General features: G+C 51.1%; 2 protein-coding genes across 2 annotated transcripts; both read right to left on the bottom strand.

Moving 5' to 3' along the window:
* Positions 1-15,786: 15,786 nt before the first annotated feature.
* Positions 15,787-17,195, bottom strand: NCS54_01468300 (GATA-type domain-containing protein; the record flags this gene model as incomplete). Its single annotated transcript, XM_053159821.1, has 3 exons — positions 15,787-15,969; positions 16,023-16,337; positions 16,389-17,195. The coding sequence occupies 3 exons, from the start codon at positions 17,193-17,195 to the stop codon at positions 15,787-15,789; spliced, it is 1,305 nt and encodes a 434-aa protein (XP_053015796.1).
* Positions 17,196-22,006: 4,811 nt separating this feature from the next.
* Positions 22,007-23,505, bottom strand: NCS54_01468200 (Hypothetical protein; the record flags this gene model as incomplete). The annotated part of the gene is made up of 2 exons (XM_053159820.1): positions 22,007-22,658; positions 22,712-23,505. 2 exons carry the CDS (start codon positions 23,503-23,505, stop codon positions 22,007-22,009), a joined length of 1,446 nt encoding a protein of 481 aa, XP_053015795.1.
* Positions 23,506-24,309: the final 804 nt, after the last annotated feature.

The following is a 24,309-nucleotide window of genomic DNA, read 5'->3' as shown; positions in this document are numbered from 1 at the left end:
TGGCTGGCTCGATCAATTGCCGAGTCCATAATAACATCACGCCGTCGTCGACAAAGCTCAGGTTATCGGCATTTTCATGCACAACATGACCAGTGTCCAGATCTCAGATCAGTCCGTTATCATATACGACACCGCGCTCCTTATCCAAACCCCAGGCGCAGACACCGCATAAGAAGGTCAGCAACAGCTACATCGACGATTTTGTCGATTTTGGCATCGACGGCGCTAAGTTCTGTCACAGTCACATCATATCGATAAATGCTAGCTCCCGATAACTGCTGATAGGTATTACCTTGGACACCTACGGAATCATTCTTAGTGGCACTGCCAATGCTGCGGCCCGGGACAACCGTATCAAGGGACACACTGATGGTCGCCTCGCTGTAACCATAGTGCCGTGGATGGTCCATATGCTGAGCTGAGTTATCCCTCTTGTGCCCTTTTTGTACCGAAGCCGTGAGCTCAGTCAACATGGTCATCCAAGATACCTTGCACCACAACGATTCCGACCTACTCTCCAACAACGCCGAGCTGACAACCTGGTCATTTGAAGTAAAAGGTCAATACAAGAAGAAGTCTGTGTCTTATAGGGAGTGCGGGCACTGTGCGCGAGGCCCGCAGCCAGCTAATACCATACCAAAAGCAGCAAAACGGTTGAGCCAAAAGTATCAACGGGCGGGCGGATTTCAGGCACAGTTACCACGGGTATTCGATATCTAGTTGGTTGCGGTAACGAGAATCTAATGCTTGAGGTAGTGAGCCGCTCAGTGGTGCTTCTTGGGGATTGGCATTGTTCATCGGTAGGCAGAGAAGCTTCCCCGACGACACTCGTGAGGGTGCATATTGAAGTCGATGAAACTGATCATGCTAGATGAATGTGACTAGCTCCGTGAAAACTTATATTTGCTCTCACCTGGCAGCCTAGGTAAGAATAACATCAAGAGGCAGGCGTCGATCGTAATCTCGGTCACGATTGTAAAGAGCAGTGCGAGGCAGCATCTGCTCTGACGAACCATGGGATTCAGGATCCAATTATGCCCCCCTGGTAAACATTTGTCATGTAAACACCTGGGATTGGTAACCAGCCAGAGCACGTATGCTCTGACCATTGCAGTTATTTCCTCTTGCCAGATCTCACCCCTTCAATCCAGCATTGTGATTGCACATCAACCCCCCTTGGACCAGCCCAACCATCTAGAACAACCCTCCATCTATTCTATTTCCACTTCCCAATTGGGATTTGCATGCATGCTTCGAACTTGGCTGTCCAATAGGGCGTTCCACAAAATTCGTGATGTGCTACCCATGCCAGGATCTCCAATCTCTTGCTAAAGCCATCCCTTCTCTGTTTTAGTGCTCGAACGGCGCGTGCCGTTTCAGCCCGCGCGCGTGAATGCACGGATACCAGACCTGACCCGTCGATGCCATTCCAGCGCCGCTGTTTTTCTGGCACCGCCCCTCCCGGCAAAGGCCATGTGAGTCAGGCTGTGACGAGTTATGGCTCTTGAACAGGATGCCAGGTCGAGGAATGTGGGTTCAAAGCCAAGCCACCTGTTTTCAAACGTGCGGTGAGTTCTGACCTTTTAAAGGTGCCTGTGAAACCCAACCACGGCCTCCTCTAGTCCACGCACTTTGGTAGCTTTTAAGCTCTGTCTTCCTGCCTCTCTCTGAGTTATAATATATATGAGCGGCTAAAAGAGCTCTCTTGCTGGCTCTTCTACGCCGAGCTTGTCAACTATACTATATACCACAAGTCTTTTCGTTTATAACAACTTACGAGAATCAACATATTTTTTACCACCTCCGATCATCTCGAGCTTCCCATTATAGGGTTTTCTATCAATCCAAAGCCACCATCGCCAGCACAGAACTATAGCGGACGACCTATTTTAGGCTCTTAAAATAGTCAAAGCCCCCCCCCCCCCTTTTTTTTTTTCTTTTTCTTTTTCGCTATTCTTCTTTCTTCTTCAACCCTTGGTTGAATCTCTTGCAAGAGACATACCTCGATCCCTCTCCATTTCATGAGCGACTGAGCCTTAGGCGTGCTGAATCCCATGGAAGACGGCTCACCCTTTGAGACAGCATATATTTCTCAACCTCTCCAATGGGGCAATGGTCGGTGGATGAGTCAACGCCGCTTCATTTGTCAGCAGACACGAACAGCGCTGCAAACGGCGTCTACACGTGGACTGATCCTTTACTCAATGGCTTCGCCTATACCTTCCATGCCGACTCGACTGACCATTGCAATGATGTCAATCCTGTAACCGACTTTACCAGTTGGTGGAATGGCCTTGAACCTACCACGGAGGACACGACTCCATCTCTAACTTCTAGGCATATCGTTGCCAAGGAATTGCCTCGAGTCCAGGGCTGCGGGTACCCACCGTCAACAGCAAAGAATCCGAGTTCGAAGCTGAATGGAGACTCTGACGACCTTCCGACTCGCAAATCCGCTGGACAAAGCGTTATAGGGGACGGAAAACTTAATCCACTGGCAGAGAAGGTAAAATATTCAACTGCTCGGGCCAAAAGAAATGCTACCGGCACCGGCAATCCATCAGCCCCACACTATATCGACCAAATCAAAAGGATTCAAGAACGGAATCGAATTGCATCCACCAAGTTCCGTATCAAGAAGAGGGAAGACATATCGAGTCTCGAGTCTAAGAAGCAAGACCTAGAGCGCATCCACCGCAAGCTGTCCACCTGCGTGGCCGACCTGACATTCGAGGTGTATAAGCTTAAGATGCAACTTCTATAGCACTCGGGATGCAATTGCACCCTCATTCAGAACTACCTCGTCTATGAGTCCGGTCATTATATACAAACATTCGAAGGGAAGTCGCAGCGTGAGGCCTCACATTGGCAGTTGTAACTCCTGGTGCGACGCGAGCAAAATCAATGCGGGTCCAAAACGAAGCTAGGAAAAATGCCAAGGCGCCATCCCGGAGATTACTTCAATTATTTAAGGGATGCGGGGACGAGTAGTGTCAAAGCAATGTGAAATAACAGGAGGAGGGTGGCCGGTCTGATGTATCAACATACGGTGAGGGTCGGGCAGGTGAAGGCTCGACGAACAGCGGCATGATAATGTCACAGAACGTGGTCCGAGACCACTCCTCCGCAACTCCGCGGCTAGGAGTAGGGCTTTCATGGCACAGGCTAGAGGCAACGGCAGGGAAGTTCTCGAAATGTATGTAAGCTGATCGAGCCGAGTCGACGGACAAAGCAATAGACGCAATGGTATTGGCTCCGCGTTAAAGACATCTTTTTCTCTTCGCCCATGTCTCCCTTACTTTCGAAATCGAAGTCCGGATAAAAACCAACCCATAGTCACGGCGGGGTAGGCAATACATGTAAAGTTAATTACCACCTTCGCATATGACACATTGCTTCTTGCAAAGACATAGAGTGAGCTGATGTGGGTTGACCCTTGATGCCGCGATCTGACGGAGGGGAAGGGGAGGGTGCATGTGGCCGTAGCCCCTGCAGTGGCCTCGTTGCTCCCATCGCTTAGCCTCTCACCTCGGAAGACAGGTGCCCGTCCAGACGCAAGCCGGCTAGATCTCCCCTCTCTCGAGGCGTTGGAGGGGAACCCGTGTACGAGAATACATTCCCCGTATGCAAGACGCTATCACCGACAGCTATGCGCCTGTGCAAGTCGGCGTACAGGATATCGCCCGACCCCTGGTGAGTCACCGACATGTACGTCTTTGATTCAGGCGGCCTCCTGAAGTGAAAATTTTCAATGTAGATAGATACCGCCTTGACGAGGCGCCGGAATTTGTATCGCACAGGAGTCGGAATTTATCTGGAGTCCAACCTTGTAGACCAGTGCGACTCGGTCTGCCAACTCCTAACCGGTAAGGCCAGACAACCGGCCGACTTACGGCAGGAGTATAATCGTAAGGAAGCTAGAGGGAGAGTGGATGTCGAGGTCCGGATGTGTCGTCGTATGTGAGGAGCCGCGTTAGAAGTGCCGCGACACGTGAAGAACCCGTGAAGACTGACTAGGGGACGAACTTGGGCAGACGGCTTGATTAGCGGCCGAGCTAACGTACTCTCTGGAATCTTGGATGATGCAATGAAACGCTAATGCTTGGACCGTTGCGCCAGCGGGCCGGTCCGCAGACCCATCGCCGCAGGTTCGAAAATCAGGCAGCAGTCGCCCAAGGCGTTTAGTGATTTTGGATGAGAAAATGCTGCAAATTCTTCATTTCACCCGTCTTGGCTGCAGCACAAGCGTGTTGGCGCTGGAGCTGTCAATTCCAAGTCCGGAGGGGAGACACACTTGGTCTGATGGCCTAGAGCTTCAAGTTTCCGTTCTCTGCTGTCAAGTTCCAGATAGCAATGATTGCGATGCTGTGTAAGTAAGAATCTACTTTGTGGATAGACCACAGTTTCAGCCTCTCACGGAATTCGCATCAAGGCAGTTAATGGCAGCTTAAGCAGTTATTCATCACATTCCTTTGATTGCTATGGCCTTCACAGTTTAAAGTCACTGTCCAGCTTCTCTTCCAAGTTGTAGTACGCCCGAAGCTCGGCACAGCACGAATCCGAATCACGTTAGGCATCAAAGTGCTTCCTTGTCGCTAATGTGTTTCTTCACAACTCAGTTGGCCGCCGCCGCTCGTTCATCATCCATCTTTGCACGACACCAGTGCGTCACCCATTGCAGTAAGCCCATCAACTCCGACTGCTTGATCCTCTTATTTCTCGTCCAAGCTTCGAACGTTGGGGTTCCTGCACCTTCCCCCCTGCGCCCGCCCACCCAATGGGTCGTTTGGACCCCATTGCACCAATCTTGCAAAGGTGGACTCCGCGGTGCGTAAATAAAGAAGGGATAACTGTTGCTATTATTATAGAAAGACTTGCTAAGTGAGTAAAAAGCAAGAGAGTAGTTTAGTACTGTAGGGGCCGAAACCACTGCTACCTTAGTGTAAAAAAATCAGGCCTGAACCATTTTCTGTAATGCAAATGGCTTAGTATAATGTCTTTGCTCGGCGGTACGTTGAGGCTCATAACCTTGCGTGCTCTAAGAGGCCTTTGGGTTGACGGCGTACACCATGAGGCGCAGCAAGCCACAGCTGAGCTGCATACCCTCTGTCTCCGCGTTCTTGCAACTGCATCTTAGCGTCGTTGTCTCTGCGTTGCCTCCTGCAGCCAAATGCCGTAGATCGGTGCCAGTGGCGCTGACGCTATCGATCGCCGCAGTCTGGTCGGGCCCGGTGTGACCCCTCCTGTAGGTGTATTGTACATATTAAGCCAGCCACTGTGATTTCCTGACGAATTCGGGGGCCGGACACTGGTCGGGATCTTGATCACAGCATCCCGGCTCGAAAGCGCTGGTGGTTGGCAGACGGGTGAAGAGCTAGGCATCACGGTTGACAGACGATTTGCAGACGAGAGCTTGCCACTTGTGCAATGAGGGCCTATGGTATATTGACACGATGAATCCGTTAATACCTGGATACTGCGTATCATGGTAAATTGGAGTCATTAGATGTTATTTATTGATCAGCAAACTCAGCACTGCGGCAGGTTCCAGGGCTCTCTGTGCTCGGATTCAGGCTCGGCCTTCTCCTCTCGTTGCATTCTATTTCTTCAGGTCACTGCTCCCTCCAATCTGCCGTCCTTGCCTATGTTCGCGGTGGGCGGCGGCGCTTTTACTGGGTTGCTGCCGTTCGAGGCAGGCGGCTGGCCAGGGATATTTATCAATACCTGACTTCGTGATACTGTTGTCTGAGAACTCACCACAGATGTCGTTACCCCTGGAGGGCAGTCAGTTAACTGAAATGGCCAGGATGCCAAGTACGCTTACCAATATTGCCTGCTAACAACCGTCGGTAGGCACCTTCGCTCCGTCTCAACATATTTGGGGCACCACGATTCCACTAGGTAATAGTGGTGCTGACAGCTCAGCTCTTTCTGCGCGAGGCAGGTGTCAGCATGGAACGTGACAGCCGGAGCAGTGCTCACATAGATGTAATTACACATCCTGCTATGGATCCGACGTCGTAAAGACAAGCGTCAAATCAGCGTCCCCAACACAACTACAGATACAGAGGACTCAGTCAGAGCACATGGGGGACTCCTTTATATGTAGCGTCCCCACTGATTGAGACTGGAGGACATTCTTTGGGAGAGAATTGAGGTCGTGGCAGCCGCGTCGTAGGGCGCGGGCGGTACTGATTCGTGGTGCAATCACAGAGGAAGAGCATCCGGGGCTCCTTGAGACAAGGTCAATGAGGCGAGGGGCGCCAGGTGGGCTAGTCAAGGCCAATGCTATATCTCCCTGGCGCCTGTGCAGGGCGAGGATACAGATTCAGCAATGCAATGGTGAGGAATTCATGATATCGGAGGCGGCTTTCTTCAGAATACGATGCCAAGAAACTTTGAAAGGGTGGAACCTTTAGGTGGCTGCTGCCACGGATCATGCCGGATGTGTTTCTCAATTGAATGATACTGAGTGAAGAAAGTGGGTTATCAGTCAATGCGCAGCTTTGTCACAATTCTTATCATAGCTGCCGTCTTATTGGAAAATTCGCAGTACGGCTTGAAGGGCTATTTTCTCAATTCGTGTCGCTGTCAACCAAACGCTTTCTTTGCTTTGTACAGGTCCCAGCGTGTCGGGTACGGACCAATAACGCGTGCGTGAGTCTGGTCAACAATGGTTGGCTTGAGGGAACTTGTGTTGCATGCCGCAACTCAGGGGTGGCTGGGTGCGCCTGACGAAAACTCGACGTTGCAAACGCCACATTGCCCAGCCCGCGCCCAAATAGTCAAACCACGCAGAATTGTTAGCTGGAGAGAACCTTGTGCATGGACAACATCATCGCGCGGGGCCAGGGAACAGGAACAGGGACGTCGAATTCTGGGGTTTGTTGCTAGCCGGGATGTGGATGCACCCAGGTCTCCCAACGCTTGGCATCACGTTTGGTGGTTGGCTGTTTCTTGTTCGGGCCCATTTTGTGATTCACCAGTGGGCCTCGGGTGATTGTGCGGCTCAGCGCGTGCCGCCCTTCGTGATACGAGTGAGGTCGCTCCATGACTTGAACAACTTCAAGGTCGCGGCGCCCCGCGTACCACATTCCGTAGACGCAATCCCACGAACTGTTCCCATTGTCGCATCTACCCTCCACTGCCTCGGATAGAGTCCTGTGCATTCTCGACCGTCGCGCTCATACGACGCACTTAGGGTTGTCCATGTTAGGGTGGGTTGCAAACCGCTGGATCGCCAAGTCATAAATCCCCTGCAGGCTTAGTCCAAAAGCGCTAGCAATCAATAGCTCCCAGCCTCACCACTGCCGGTCCCTAAATGTCGGGAAATGATCGGCTTAGCCCTCCTGAACTGGGCATCGACGCCCATGACTTGCTTCTTCCTTCAAGCCACTGCTGTCCGAGTCATGCCATGAGTTCAACGTCAGCCAATTAAATCCTGGGCTTGCAGCGCCCGTCTCCCACAAGCAACCAACGCGACGAATAACACCTCCAGTACAAGCAATCACTCCACGAGGCCGTCAGCCTGAGCCTCAGTTCCACAGAGCTTCATTTGGTTCTTGGATTGGCCGGTGCCGGTACTTGACGCTTCATTTGGCCGTTGATGTTGAACATGTCTGGGATACGGCCGTCAGAGTGGATATCCCTTGGACAAGGCCCGTTCGCGGGAAGCAGATGGAGCTTTGATGCCGATGGATGAACACCAACCTAAACAGTGCTTTCTTTCGAATGCAGCCCACATCCACCGGGTACAGCAACCGCATGAGTCAACGATGAAAAGGGCCCACTATTCATCAATTCAGGGTGGAGCTAGTGCTGGCAAGCTGGAAGGAGGAGGTGATGGTTGAGGGACCAGGGACGAGAGCTCATGCCCAACTTCGATCCACGTTCGCAGCCTCTTCTAATCTAGCAAATGTCTAAAGAGCACATGCAACTATCTGGCCAGCCCAGCCTCGCGCGCTGATTGTGCGATCGAGAATCCTTTCGACAGAGACCGAAGCATGCTTGAGCTGTTCATTGCCCCCCTCCCCTAAACCCCTTAAAAAAAAAAAAAAGCCGTGGGGGGTTACGTGTCGTGTCAGACAGTTGGGTCCCACATCAAGCATTACGACGGCAGTCGTGAGAGGCGTCCTAGACGGTGCCAGTCGATTGATGAGAATTATCTAAAGGACAAGAACTCAGTAACAAGATGCACTGAGTCGTGCAGCTCTTTACACACAAATGAAAGCGTTGCCAGTTTAGGTAGGAGCAGCTGCCTGCAAGCCAGCTGCTCTAGTGGGGCCAGGGCTTGATATGCGACATGTCGCTCTTGCCAACGATTGAGCGCTGCGCTCCATTGACTGCCTATGTGACGAAGCCAGTACCGCTGCAGGCAGGATCAGCGGAGGGTGCGGGTATTTTGTACTTGGGCCAATCCGATCTTATGAGTCGGGAGTTCCGCTGTCATTCCAAGCTTTGTTGTGTAAGGGAGGTGTTGCATCGAGAGAGATGTCTCTTATGAATGGCACTTGTCCTGGATAAAGCTTCCGCAGCACTCTGTTGCATGGAGGGGCATTCTAGGCTTCGCAGGGCTGTTTGGGCCGCTGTGCGCAGCTTCTAGGCTTTGCGGAGCCGATAAAATATAAAATTAACTAGCTGTGGGTTCTTTCCCCCTGGTTCCCGATCAGCCCGGTTCAACTCAATTGACTGAAGGCTCAATCGAATCGGGATTGCGGAAAACCTGATTGAATTGCGCTTGAATCGGACTCTCAATCGCCGATCTCGGTCCCGACTGCCTCGACCAGTTGATGCCGACTCTTTTCGAAGTAGGGCTGTCCCGGAGAGATCCGGCGCCCCTATTTAACATCCACCAGTCCCCGATGTTTGGGCGCCTTACCATGTTTGCCGGCAGCGGGCCCCAGCTCCCCCAGACGCTCAGACGGGGTCTTATCGCTAGCCTCTGTCCCGCCCGTGATATTGCCTTACGTCCCTATGATCAACCACAGCTGAGACCAAATGCCATAAAACGTTAGGGGCGTAGGGGTTTCCTTTTTGGGAACCACTAGAGACTATGATACTCTATCTGCCGTTTAGCGGTACCGAATTGGACTCAAGTATCTCAGTACTCCTTACATTTACCGCAGTTGTGGCGTTGTTCTTGCTTTTTTCTTGCTTTTTCGTGAGCCAAGGCTATTATTGACCCCGTCCTCCGTAAATTGGCGGCAGGTCGATACGGAAAGCCCAGCAGTAGACCCCGGTATTCTCCCGCCTTGTCGCCCCTGACGTTAATTTGTAGGTTAGACTAAGAACAGTGATCAAAGCCTAGCATTTGGATGGTCAAGTTTAATGCACGGACCTGAAAGTAACCCTTGCCTGTTGCGCTGCCTTATCTCAGCCAAAGCTCAAGTGTTCGGGCTTAGCAGCGTCTGGCACTTGTCACCACCGTGGCGCTTAGATTGTAGCTGGATACGGATGGGTACTCGTTCTGCAGCCAGTTGCCTCTCAGGCTGACAAAGAGCGTAGGGAAACCAGTGCTACGCGGGACTAGCAGTTACGTTGGGCTAACTAATTACTTAACATCGGCAAACTAAGTGATGAAATGACGGGTCGATGCTTGGCCATCGCTCTTCAGCGAAGCTTTGGGATAGCCTAGATCGAGCGGCCCGGCCCTTGTCCACTAATCCAAGGATACTATTGAGCGGTGCGCGCACGTTCATACCACGCGACAACCTGGGAAACGCAGTTGGGAGAACCCCCGGTCTCACGAATTGAGGGATAACTTAGTTCGCGAGCTCCACACGGCATACTTGGACACAAACGTGCAGTCAACAACGGTATTTTCAAGGCGAAGGAAAATATGGGCCGCAAGCAGGCCCAATCTGATTTTCATCACTATATTGAGGCGCCTCAATGTTGTCTGATGGCGGAAGACGAGAGCTGTGACATATTCGAATCGCTCAAAGGAGCAACTTTGGCTGACAGGAGAAGGGTAAATAGCTCTTGTCAGTTGTCACATAACTGACGGAGAACTAAGAGCCTATTCAAAGACAAATTTCGCCGTCATTCTCTATGCATGGTGCTATTGGAAAGGCCTCGGCGTTACTTCCACCAGACAAGCATCCGTGACATGGGCGCACGTCAAATGTGTTGTGCTTTGTGTGGCCTCTCAAGTATTTATTTGCTGGTATGTTTCAGCTTTATGGAGACAGATGATTACCAAACCCCAACCCCAACCCCCGCTGGAGATGCAGGTTGATGGCGGTAGCTAAGAAGCGAAATCTCATTCTAGCCCAGAAGGAAGGGGTCCAGTTTTCAGTTGGGGCTTCGGGCACGGACCCATCACGCGTTTACCACCAAGCATGGTCTTCACACCGGCCCACCCCAACAATGCGTTCCGCTCCTTTGGGCAACGTTGACCAAGAGGGGGTTCTGACGGCTCCGCTTTGTCAATGTGGCTATATGTTGGTGAGGAAAAGATCCGCAGAGTTCTGCAGCCTCTTCCTGATTAAGGGTCATCTTGATTAAGGGTCATCTTCATTTCCAGAGTTGTGGCCACAGATGGGAACAGACCCGCCAATGCTGTGGGTGGATTTTATTGTCCTCGTTGGATTGTGCATAGAGGGTGAAGGGCGAGGCTTTGCAGGGGCTTTGAAAGGACCAGATATGACAGGCGTTGGCCCCTTGCAAGTCCAAAAACAACATGTTGCATGGTGAGGCTGAGCGACGGGAGCCACAAGGTCGCTGCAGGGGCCAGGGCAGCATGCATCCCTGGGTCAGCTCGCGAAATCAAGGGTCAACGTGCAGAAGTAAGCTCTGTGTCTGCGAAAAGCCATGTGTCATACGCGGACGTGGTGATTAAACTTGCATGCATTGCCTCCTTCACCGGGACTATGGCTTGGTTCTCATCCGGACTTCGATTTCGAATGTAAGGGAGACATACACAGAGAGAAAAAGAAGCCCATTATCGTAAAATCAATCCCATTGCGTTTATCCTTCCGTCAGTCGATTCGGCTCGCTCAGCTTACATACATATTGAGAACTTCCCTGCCACTGCCTCTAGCATGTGCTACGAAAGTCCTACTCATAGACGCCGCGGAGATGCGGAGGAGTTGTCTCAGACATCTTTGTGTGACAGCCCCACGCCGCTGTTCGTTACGCCCTAACTGGATCGGCGCCTATCACATGTTGATATATCATTCAGGCCATTCTCGCGAGGGATTAACTTAGTCCACCGCCTCTAGAACCCTAGCCACCCATAAGGCTCGGTTCTTCGCCCCGCGACACTGACCTAGCGGCAGTTGAATAGGGAAGGAAAATCAAATTAGTATCCTATAGGTCTCAGTCCTGCTGCCACCTGTTCGTTTCACATTGCTTCGACATCCCTCGTCCCCACAACCTTCAAACAACCGGACGGAGTTCCGCGATGGTGTCTTCGCATCTTTCCGAGCCCCGTTTTAATCCCCGCATTAATTTTGCTTGCATCGCCTGGGGGGCTACGCCTGCGAAAACAAGGCCGCTCACTGCGACTCCTCCACTAACGCTTGCACGTATCGCTGGGACTCATGGGCGAGGTAGTTCTGAATGAGAGTGCAATTGCATCCCGAGTGCTGTAGAAGTTGCATCTTAAGCTCATACACCTCGAACGTCAGGTCGGCCACGCAGGTGGAAAGATCGCGGTGGATGCGTTCTAAGTCCTGATTGCTAGACTCGAGGCTCAGCTGTTCTTCCCTCTGCTTGACACGGAGCTTCTTGGCAGCGATTCGGTTTCGTTCCTGGATTTTTTTAATGCTATTGTTGCCATGTTGGGCTGAATGACCGCCGTTGCCGCTAGCGCTTCTCTTGCAGCGACTACTTGATTGTCTTGAGTTCTTCTTTGGCTGTGGATTCAGGTTTCCGTTAACGAACCGGCTTCGTCCAGCGGTTTTGCGGGCCGAGATACTGTCAGAGTCACGACTCTGATTCGAACTCGGATTCTTTGCTGTTGAGGCCGGGTACCAGTAGCTCTGGGAAGGAGGCGGTTCCTTGGCAACCATATGCTTAGAAGCTGAAGCTGAAGCTGCGTTATCAGTGGTAGGACCAAGCCCATTCCACCAATTGCTAGAGTCGATAATAGGGCTGATATCTTTCCAATGGTCGGTCGAATTGACATCATAGCTATAGACGAAGCCATCGAGTAGAGGGCCAGTCTGAGTGTAGATGCCGTTTGCAGTTGTACCCTTGACTCCAGACAAACCAAGCGGGGCTGTATGATCCGCCAACCACCATTGCTCCCATGGAAGAGGTTGAAATATGTATGTTGTCCCAGAGGGTAGGTTGTCTTCCATGAGGTTCAGCACACCTGAGGCTCTGTCGCCCATGAGATGGAGGGGGATCAAAGGGTACGTCTCTTGCAAGAGGTTCGATCTATGGCCGAAGCAGTGGAAAGAATAGGCACAGAAAGGCTTTAACTATTTTGAAACGCCTTAAATAGATCGGTGGCTATAGTTCTGTGGCAGTGATGCTGGTTTTGTGTTGATGGAGAACCGTGTAGGGGGAGCTAAGAATGATCGGAGGTGGAAGAAGATAACATGCTGTTTCTCATAAGTCGTTGCAAACGAAATGACTCCCGTTATATAACATAGTTAACAAGCAAGGTGTGGAGAAACAGACAAGAGTACGTTTTTAACTGCTCATATACCAGGACTCGAAGAGCGACAGGAAAAGTGAGGTTGAAGGATATCAACGCGCGTGGACAAGGAGAGGCTACGGCTTAGCCTCACAGGCACCTTTAAACATCAGATTCACAGAAAGTTTGGAAAAGGTTGCTTGGCCCTAGAACCTAGATTCCTCGACCTAGCGCCCTGTTCGAGGACCATCATTCGTCACAACCCGACTCAGCCATTTGCCGGGAGGGGCGGTGCCAGAAATGACGGCGCTGGAACGGCATCTGGATCATCCACACTTGCAAGAGACCGATCAGGACTGCTATCCGTGCACTCGCTCGTGTGGGCTGAAACAGCGCGCACTTTTTCTCACCAGTACAGAGAGGGGATAGTTTTGGCCAGGAGATTGGAGATCCTGGCGTGGATATCAAATCACCAATTTTGGAGACGATCCGAGAGTGTTTGGAGAAACTACCCTATTGGACAGCCAAGTTCGAAGCATGCATGCAGATCCCAGTTGGGCAGTTGAAAGGAGTACCATGCAGTAGGCAAGATCGGCCTGCGCGCCTATCTCTCTGGTATCAACACAGCCGACACCGATAAGTGTCAATGCGGACATGGGCGCCAGACAGTGCGTCACATCCTGCTCAAATGCAGAAACTGGATGGACGAACGACACCAAAAAAACTCCTTGCGTGAACATCAAGCGCATTCTCTGTAGCTCGTCAATCGCAGTACAAGCAACCAAGATGATGTTGAGGGCGGCACTACTGGAGCAATTCCGGGCCGTTTTGTCCACAGTACTCAAATACTTATAGCGTGGACGAGTGATTATCAGTATACAGAAGCAGGGGAGGGCCAGGAAAAGCCTGACGAGTGTACAGATACAGAACAGTTACCAACACTGAGTTACGGTGTAACCGGCTGGAGCTGAAGGGGAAGCAGTTCTGGCAGGAACGGCTTGGGCTCTGAAAGCGAGGGGCGGGGACACCAGTACTTGTAGTCGAACGCTGCATAGCTGCCACTAGGGCGGCTGGGTCAGCCTATGAATAAAACAAACAAACAAACTAACAAACAGACAAGAGTACCGGTAGATGGAGGGTTGCTCTAGATGGTTTGGGATATTTCAAGGGGGTTTGTATGCAAAGCATAGCATCGAGATGAAAGGGTGAGATGGGACAAGAGGAAACAACCGCGATGGTCAGAGTATACCCGCGTTTGTTACAAAATGTCGGGTATTTCCACGATCAATGTTTATCAAGGACGCAGAACTGGATCCTGGATCTCATGGTTCGTCGGATCAGGCGCTGCCTCGCACTGCTCCTTACAGTTGTGACCGAGGCTACGACTGAAGGTTTCCTTTTAAGGTTATTCTACGCTAGGCTGCTAGGTGATGGCAAACCTGAGCTTCTCGTTGAGTTGCTTACATTCATTTAACATAAGCGGTTTCACTGTTTTAAATATGGAGATGCACGAGTGTCGCTGGGGGAAGCCCCTCTGCCTACCGACGATCGATGTAAATCCCTAGAAAGCATACTACCTCCAGGCATCAGATTCATGTTACTGCGACTAACCAAAATTAAATACGTTCAAGGTAACTGTTTTGGCACCCACACGGCTGGTGATGCTTCTGGCTCAACCGTTTTGCTGCCTCTGGTATGGTATTACCTGGTTGCTGGCCTCGCGCGCAGTGCCCACACTCACCATAAGACGCAAAGCTCTTTTTGGGTTGAGCTTTTGTTGTATATGATGAGGTTGTCGGTGTCGGTAGTGTTGGCGAGCAGGTCGGGATCGTTATGGTGTGAGGGGTCTTGGATGAGCATGTCGTCCGAGGCTGCGGCTTCGGTGTGAAGAAACTGCATGAGAGGGATAACTCAGGCTAAGTACATGGACCATCGACGACAGCCAGAGTTATAGCGAGGTCGCCAGCAGACTGCCCCTCGATAAGGTTGTCCCGGACCACAATAATTACGGTGCCGCCGAGAATGATGCCGTAGGTGCCAAAGGTAATGCATATCGGCAGTTGTTAGCTGCTGGTATATATCGACATGGTGTGACCGCGACGGAATCCAGCGCCGTCGATGCCGGACTCGATAAAATCATCAATGCAGGACACAGAGCGCGGTGTCGTATATGGTAACGTAGTGATCTAAGATCTGGTTATCGGTTACGTTGTGCATACAAATGCCGATGAACCCGAGCCTCGTCGATGACAACGCGGTGTTTCCGATGCTGACCAGAAACGGCGCTATGTCAAATTTAGGCCATATTGTGTAGATACCGGGACCACTTAGGATAAAAGAGCAACTTATAATAGTAAGGGTAGTGGTATGAGAATGGCGTCGAGCCCGGCCAGAGCAATCTCGTCTTTCTCAATCGTCAACTGCTTGGCTAGGTGTCGCCTTCAAGAAAGATCTGATCCCGACAACTGGCAGCGTCGATCGCATCCTGAATGGACTGGCGGAGTCGGACGTATATGGTGCGACAGTCCCTGTTGTTGTGGTATTACTTGCTTGCTGGCTGCATGGTCGCTGGCACTGCGTTTCATGTCGCTGCCGACGTGTGGGCAACGCGACTCATCCATCCTATTGCACTCTTACGCTTATGGGTTGTCCCGTAGATGACAGAAACGCCAATCTTTCCATTTGTATAGGACACCGCCCCAGGACTATAGATGTTAGTAGCTAACACGTTGTGATGTCGAGGAAGTTGATAGACCTTTGAGGCCGGCGGAATAGCCAGGGCTTGTGAAGGGTGTAACAGTGACGAAGTCAACCAAGAGGGTCTCGACGACTACACAGTTGAGCTCTATGATGCCTAAGCTACGGATAGAGATATTGAGTGGAATTGGCCAAGTGTGGCAAGCCTTAAGGAAGAGAAGACAAGCAATGGTCGTGCCGAATGATTGGACTTGAGAAGGTGGTTACATATGTTCATGAAATATAATATCACCTCTCTTGTAGGGGATGAAGGTGCCGCGTTGCGTGCAGGAGATGATAGTCAATAATATATATTTATGTTCGTTTCTGGGTGCTTTAACCGGAAACGAGCAATTGAGATTTGATAGCAGGAAGTCGATACGTCATGCACTTTCATCATACTATCATTGATCACAAACTTATGCAGTGACCCAAGACTTCTGGGACTAACAGTAGGTAGATCCTCAGTAGCTATGGGCCTCTCCAGGTTTCACGTGTATCGACCTCGCTTCAAGCTGTTGCTTCTTGAATTTGGCATAACGTAGGCCGCACGCATTGCACAACGTCCTCGCTCCATCAGGACCCCGTCGCCATTCGGGTGTGTCAACTCGGTTGCAATTATGACATTGGTCAAGGGGAGCCGCACGCTATCCACGTGTGAGTTTTTTTTTTCTTTTCTCCCTCAAATGATTGAACCTACCCTCAATCGCGTGCTGGCCTCTGTCATACCATGTTGGGGCTTCATCGCATCTCCGTGCATGGGCTCATCGTGATCCTCCTCGTACGGGCTCTTCATCTTGGCTGCTTCACGAGCCCGCTCGTTCTGGCTCAATGCTTGCAACAGACTCCTTGCTTGCTCCAAATGCCGCTTGATGCGCTCGATGTTGCCGAGCATATCGCTGATATCCTGCTCTGTCGGTAGTCTGCCCGGGATGGGGTGAGCTACGTGCTGCTCTTGAGTGGTTCGGGTATATACTTCGGAGAAGTTAAGAATCTTGTGGGAGCAGGAGCCGATCTAAAGTCAGTTAATATTGCCGCCCTTCTATGCGAGCCTATTCCGACATACTTGACTTAAAGAATCTTGGTAGCTCCAGCTTTCAAAGTGCTTAGTCACGGTAGCATCATGTCTGGCTCGAGGAGCACACACTCCCTTTTCCGTATCGGGAGGTTCCCATGGATTATAGGGTTTTGAGACATGGGGCGGAACCGCGTGCTTGGGAGAGATCCGAGAAACGGGCAGACGCATCTGACTAGGAGGTTGTTGGTCAGGTTGATAAACAACACGCGTAGGAGGCGGCGGCGGATGAGGATGCGTATACACCACGTTGAAGGGATAGTGAGCCCGCGGAGGCCTCTGCTGTTGAGGATGATGTTGCTGGGGAGGAATGTCCGGCTTGGCTGAAAGGCCCGCCTGGCAGTTCGAGAGAGGCAGTAGCGGTCGGCTAGTGAGTGGTAGCCGATGAGAACTTGCGAAGGAGGTAAGAGCATCTTGTTGAAGGGGAAAAGACGAAGCCGGGTGTAGCGGCTGTGGTGAGGAATGCTTCCCAGCCTTTGAGAATGATTGAGGAACAGGCTCGAAAGATGACGAAAGTTTGGAGCAGGGCTGGGTGCTAGAAGGAGGTCCAGGAAGAGGAGGACCCAGCTTGGTGTCCTGAATGAGTTCCGAGATCGAGGGCAATGGCCGACGATTCGAAGAATTATTACCGTTGGCCGGCTTCTGGGGCACAACAGAAGAGATCATTTTAGAGATGCTTGCACTGGATGAGGAATGATGATCGTCCGAGGAGACTGACGGTTGAAGCGGGTGGTGAGTGGAAGGCATAATGAGCATTGTCATGGCCATGGCAGGAGGTTCCCTATGCGAGGTTTCCATATGGTCTCTTGAGATGGATAGGCGCTGCCGGTGATGGTGGCGAGAATGGTAGGTTGCACTAGGTGGTGTAGTTGTTGGGGGATGGAGGCAGAGCGAAAGCGGGAAGAGTGAGGGAGTTGTTGATGTGGGAGGACCAGCCAGAAATAAGAGAGGATGCTGCGGCAGCTCTCGTATTGGAAGCAAACAGACCACTTTCTGATAGAGTTAGGGGGTGTGGCAAATACAAAAGATGGCCTGGGGCAATTTGATGTCGTAGATGCATCTGATCTGGCTACATTCGGCTGGGGAGTGCTTGATGAATGAAGGAAGAAATACACAGGCAGAGGGATGATAAAGGAAGAGCTTCCGTGACTTGACGAGCCAAGAAGGGTATCGAGACATGGAGCTAGCACTAGATGTGATGGCCTACTTAGGCGAGGGAAGGGGCTATACACGTAGGAGGACTCACGAGGCGAAAAAAAAAAAAGGTAGACGAAGAAGCAAAAGGCAAAGAAATAGATAATGCCAGAAGAGCCACGGGTATAGATAGTTCTGAAGGTTGATAGGAAAGATGATTTGTGACAGCACTAAGGCGGGAGACCGACAGGGAGGCGGCCTGGGACTTGGGCTTCTTGGGTGGACAGACGCATGCAGACCAAATGCGTGCGGCTTACTTGCTGGCTTTCAAGGCTGGCTGGGGGAGCGCCAAACCCACCGCCACAAAAGCGTGCCGGGGGATCGGTGTTGGCCCGCTGGATCACAGACCAGAAAAAGTGTAGCGCAAATTACTTAAGGCGGCGGCAAATCGTGAAAGTGGCCTAAGGACCGGGGCTAAGGGACGTGGCGCTTAAGCCGGTTCAAGATAGAGAGATGGGCGAGTGGAGGGAAACCCAGGGCACCGGGTTATAATCTTCTCGCGCGTTGGGGGCTGGCAAGAAGGTCGATGTTTGCGGACGTTTGGCGTTGCGGGCTCTTGGTGCCGGGTGGTCGTGGGCTAGAGGAAGAAAACTTATGTTGGAATGAACTAGTTGGTTAACTGAACCTTGCCTTGACGACATTCTCCCGTGTTGATGCTATCGACTCGATCTGAGGTGATTGGGGCGTGCGGTCTGTAGTTTATAGATGGTTGGAGCTGGCCTTGGTTGCGCACTGGCGGTTTGGCGACTAGCAACGGTGCAGTAGTGGATGACACCAGACCCAAAGCCGGGCAGTGCTGGGCCACTAATATGGCGGGCAAGGACGAAGCCTGCTGCTGCGGCCGGCGGCGTGTGGAAGGCACCAGAGCGGGTGAACACACTGCGGAGAAAGGAAGAAGAGGAAGAAGGTAAATAAAGGAGGAGAAGAAAAAAAGAGAGAGAAGGAGAAGGGGCGAGGAGGGTGAGCAGAGGTAACAACTCGAAAGTTGATGGTATCGTGTTGTGAGACATGTGGAGGTGGTAGGATGCAAGGGAGAGAGAGCGAATGTTCAGGGGCAGGTGAGCGTGGGCCTCCTACAACCCTGAATCTCGGTTCAGGCGGCGTTGACAGATCTTCGGCAGCCTGTGCCATCGCCTCGGGGATTGGATGAGATCTGAGTTCTCAGGGCATCTTACTTTAGCACTGAAGTCGGTCAACAAATACGGAGGCATTAAGCAATGTCCTCCGTCCTTATTCCCGCAGCAGCACAAAGCCGGCCTCCAATACTTTAAGGGTGACTACACTGCTGCGAACTCGGGTACTTTAAGAAAACTGGCCTTATGTGACTGCAGTTCAACAGCAGCTCAACACATGCGGCAGTGCGCAGTTTGCATAGGAAGAACAAGTTGCCGATGGATTTGGGCATGGTCAAGGGCCTGTGGATGGACAGTGCTCGAAAATGTGAACCAGTCGAAGGGGTACGTAGCTTGCACCCAGGCGAGCCTCCACCTTCCTTTTGTCTGTTTGTGTATCTCCGGATATGGATACGCTCTTCCCTGACCCCTGTAGAAAGGCGCCGCCTCCATTGGACTCGATCAGTGAACGGATATCATGCCCGATCGAAACCACTGGTGACAATGGTTGCCTGCCCATCCTGTCAAGCACCATCAGCTTTCCCTCATTGCACTCTCGTTGCCTTCTGGGGTTAGGACGCTCTGCAATGCCAGCGGCTTGCATTCCCCTAATAGAGGGAAAGAACCACAGCTTAAAGTGAGGTCAATTCGCCTACCATCTAAAGAAGGCTTCAGATCAGGAAGCCCACACTGGTCTGGGACCAACTATAGACGCAAACGGAAGTTCTCGAGTAAGTCATTACCAACGATATGTCTTTTTCCGTGGTAACCTGAGTCGCTGGAAATAGGATTTATCATATTTTAGCGCCCACTCTGGTCTGGACAAATCTTATCACCCCAGTGGCGCAACACTATTGGTTACGTTACCAATTTAGGCCATGATCTTGGGTGGAGAGTAGCCACCTTGAGGATAGCTCAGAAAATGCAGTGAATCCTTGGAGATCGTTTACTAAAGAGAACGTCCGTGGCTGAGAATAATGAACTGATTGGGCCTGCGGCATTTCGGAGTTATTGAGACATTGTTCAACAACTGAGTATATTCCCATAGGTGGAATCCAACGGATCCTCCGTAAGATTTCCCCAAGGGTCCGTGCCCGCCTTAAGCAGAGACCAATAGAACTTCCAGCAAACAAAGACAGCTAAAATACAATGAGTGGGCTCCGTCAGGGATCAATACTGACCATCGATGTTTATCTCGGAAGATGTACGATGCACGCCAGGCCGCATGGAAATCCAGGGTGGTGAAATGATTGACCCGAGCGACCCATATATCAGCAAAAAAATTGCTTGGGCAAGACGAGATAGTGACTGGTCATATTTACCTTGGGGTAGGCCCGGGGTAGCCCTCCACATATCACTGGCGCCTCTCGCCCGCTGATCACCGCTGGTGGAATGGGGGCCGGAATGGAGACAAGAGACAACAAACAGTATTACAGCTCAGACATCCGGGGCATGTGTAAACAACGGCAATAACCCCTGCAAGTCAGGAATTTAGATGTAACGTACCATCTGTTGTTGTGTCGCGCAGGGATGCTGAGTGCACTTGACAAAAGGTAGTTCTTGTTGTAGGGATTGTAATTATTCTTGGCTAAGTTTTCATGATCTCAATGAGAGGCCCTTCGGGGCCTTATATCTTTGAATGATCCCATCTAGGACTTTGAACCTTAATTAGGACTTCAAACTTTAATCTTGATCCTGAAGCTTAGGGGGAACTCTCAGTTCTTCCAACACATAACCACCTTCTACGAACGGTGCTAGAGAAGAGCGAGTGAGCTTTAGGTAGACCTATATACTTTGCCACGGACTAACCCACTCCGCAGCCTCCCACGGGGAATCAAGACGTTCAAGCGTTTTATCTCCCCACTTAGGCGCATTGCCGACGTTTGCAAGGAAATACCAAAGGGCACCATGGAAGTTATTTAGCCATACACGCTAGCACCCTGGGAGGCATGCATGTAAGCTATACTGAGCGATAGGGGGGAGGAAGAAGAAGACAAAGATCAAGACTTGGCTCAGGCTCGATGGGCAGTCAGAATAGCGACCAGTAGTTCCGTAAGGAACGGACTGGTCGGCATGGGAGGAACAGTCTGGTTTCCGCTCTCCATAACTAAAGCGGGCAAAATCATTGAAACCTTTTCGGTCACCCTGGGTACGAGGGAAGAACACAATCCCTACACAGCTGAGTTGGCAGCTATCGCTCATGGCCTTAAATGGCTGCTGGAGATGAGGTATCGGGTCATTGTCATCCTGATAAGCAACAAATCTGCGGCGCAGGCCATACGTAATCCCCGTCAATAATCCGGATAAGGGCATATTCGGGACATATATAACTCCATGGGGGCACTTTAGAGAGACAAGAACAGGGTCAACCTAGTCTGGGTACCCGCGCGCGCTGAACTTAAAGTCCAGAGAATAGCCAAGATATCAGTCCGCCAAGCAGCGGAGCCGTACGCCACGCCACGACGAACATTAACGAAAGCAAAGTCCACCGTTCTGAACCAAACAAGGGCAGAGCTCCGAAGCGAAAGAAGACCGCCAGAAGGGGTGGGTAGACACTCCAGAAGGGTCGATTCAGCCCCGCCTAGAAGACACACTCGCCTACCATACGACCAGCTATCGTGGAAGGAGGCCAGCGTACTGGCACAGCTTAGGACCGGAATGGCTCGACTAAATAGCAATCTATACCAGATTCGAGCTGCGCCGATAGATGAGTGCCCGTGCAGACGGACAAAAGAAACGGTAGAGCATTTTTCTCTTCCGCTGCGTGAATTGGACGATACACAGCAAAGAGATGCTTCAATGTACGGATATAAAGCGCGGTAATATCTCCTTCTTTCTGGGAGGGAAGGCAATATTAGATGGACAGAAGTGGATACCTAATATGAACGCTATACGAGCACAATCAGATTCGCAATCGCTACGGGTCGCCTTGATCAGAGGTGATCTACCTAAGTTCTACTAACCCGCCAATCTACCAATACTAACTATAAACCCCTCGTACAATCAAAAGCAGGCACTGCTTCAGCCGCCGAAAATAGGAAACTGAATACTTAGAGGAATTAGGCTTTAAGTTGACTTACTACTAACCTTCACGAGGACCAAGAAGAAGGGCGATGAGTAGTCTAAAAGAACGAGGCGAGTTTCACAAGGGCTTGGCAAGATCAAGGCAAGAACTAGGGAGGCGTATGTATTTTTAGCTTCAGAGCCCTTTGGACATGGCCTACCGGGCGTAATAGACTTGTGTGTGTGTGCACAGTAGGTTTACCAGCAAGATATACTCGTCACCTCGACTAGGTACTACAATTAACTAGAAACATCTGCTTCGTAAATGATTTCAAAAATTCTCCTCCACCAGCCACGAAACACAGTGCCTCCCCATTTGCGTATGATCCGGAAAGCTTGAAGAAGGCGATAAAGGCCATCGATGGATGACGTTTCCCCCAGACTGATGTCGTGGTAGATGACAATGTGAAGCACCTCGCTCCCCTTGGCATCCAGCTTGAAAAAGGGACGGGCGAACAGCAAACTCCACTTGGCAGATTGGACATAGATCAAGGGAAATACCATCTCTTGTAGCACACCCCTCAAAGCCGACGCTTTGGAGGCAGACGTGAGACTGCCCAGCGACCAGATGCGTCTGACGTGCGCAGTCACCCAGATACCAAGCTGAACTCGAGCCTCCTCCTCAGTTCGGCTGATGGTCTTTGTCTCAATCCCAAGGAAGATTGGATGATGGCGGAGGGCAAAGTAAGAAATGTGGTTAATCGAGTCAGAGCCTCCAGTTATGAAATGGGAAATCGTCTGATCAAGGCGGCCACTTGGTGACGTTGATACATCATGCAGTTGGTCGACTTGCCCATCGCCAATAAACAAGGCAAAGTCGACCATCTTGGACGAGGAGGTGAGACCGTCAGACATGGTTGGCAGGTATCGCGGATCGATCTTAGCGTTCGTACTGCAACATCAGGTCAGGAGAATGCACGCGAGAGGTTGGGAAGAAGTGCTTACATGTATCTCCAGCCGATCTCAGAATCGTCATGCCCAAAGGCCAGACGCAGGACTGCTGAATGGACCGCGTTGTTCCACTCAGCCTCTCCTTCCATATCCCGACTGCATCGCCTTGAAAGCTTCTTGATCTCCTGGAGTTGGGAAAGCTCATGAAGCAAATCCTGGCGACTGCGAGGGTCATCCGTATTTTTATGGAGTTGGTGAATCCGATGTTTGCGTTCAATGGCGACGTGAATATCCTCGCAAATCTGAGCCGGATAGATTCCGACTGACATGGTAATGTCGCTGAGGTCCTGGTGGAGTTCATCTCCAGCATCGCCCAGTAGTGCCCCGTTGTCTTTGAGGTCATCATATTCAATTCCAGCTTCTCGAAGTGAGGCCATGTTCTTCAGTGGACTGGTGGACCGTTTCGAAGCCGAGGACTGTCTTGATGGTGACGAACGAGAGCTTGGCAATGAGGGTCTGTCGAATATTGCTTGATAGTCGGACAGGGACTTGCTGTATTGGACGGAAGTGGCGGTGGTCGATGTGTTGGCGCGGTTACTAGAATCTCGAGAAGCCCGCGGTGTAGCTTCGGGGTCTGTACGAGCCGAATGATGGCTCGTCTGTGAGCCACTGGTCGAGCCGGTACTGTCATCGTTGGGATTGTGTCTCCGGGAGCTCCGCTTCACTGGGGAGCCGGTATTTTGCAGAGGTGGCCGAACTGGGAGAGACTGTGCCTTTGCCCTTGGTGTTTGTGTGGCCTTGACACGCTCGCTCCTCCTTGGCTGGTTCGTGGCATCTGTGTCACTCATATTCAAGATGAGCCCTAAGCCGTCTGATGACTGGAGGGAGAGTGGTCTTTGGTTGCTCCTGATGCACCGTGGGTGCGATACTCGCGATGTGGCCAGCGGTGTGGCCAACAGACGATGGCCTGGTGACGGGGGCAACTGATTGGCAACAAGATCGCAGAGCCAAGCTTCAATTATCGCAGGATGCATTTCCGTCAGAATGGGGAAAATAGCAAGAAGGGTTGGCTAATGAGATTTCCCATTAAGGTACCGCAACTTCTTGTTATCGCGCGCATTGTTGTTTTTGATTGCCTTACATAAGCAGTGTCAACTGATGTTGGTTGACTAGCCAACGCTCGCATTTTGTAGCGGGTATTTTTCGGCTCTGGCAACATGAGTCCACCCCCGCGCCGAGCCTCACGACGACCAACCTTCAGCTTGGGAGAATAAAACAAATTGGACCGAAAGGTAGAAAAGCCTCCAAAGCCTCACCTATTTTCTCTATAGCATGGAGCTTGTATGCTTGCTCTTGGCGGCTCGGCTTAATAGAGAAGTGACTAGTTTCTTACATTATGGAAAAAACAGACTTGGGTTCCGTTTTTGACGGTTAAAAACAGTATTTAACGGTCATATTCCCAAAAGGGGGTTTTAGTAGTAATTTACGTCAAAAACTCTCCTATTTTTAGGCTTAGTGTATAGCTGTATTAGGATTAGTGTATATATGGAATAGGTTTAATGCATCGCGTGACTAGCGCACAAAACATCACCAAATTCCCTTCTTCAGTATTAAAAAGTAAAGAACATGCGGTTGAATTGGGCCCTGTACGC

Source organism: Fusarium falciforme, chromosome 13 (genome assembly GCF_026873545.1).
Source record: "Fusarium falciforme chromosome 13, complete sequence".
Classification (NCBI taxonomy): Eukaryota; Fungi; Ascomycota; class Sordariomycetes; order Hypocreales; family Nectriaceae; genus Fusarium; species Fusarium falciforme.
This window is presented reverse-complemented; position numbering and strand designations above follow the sequence as displayed.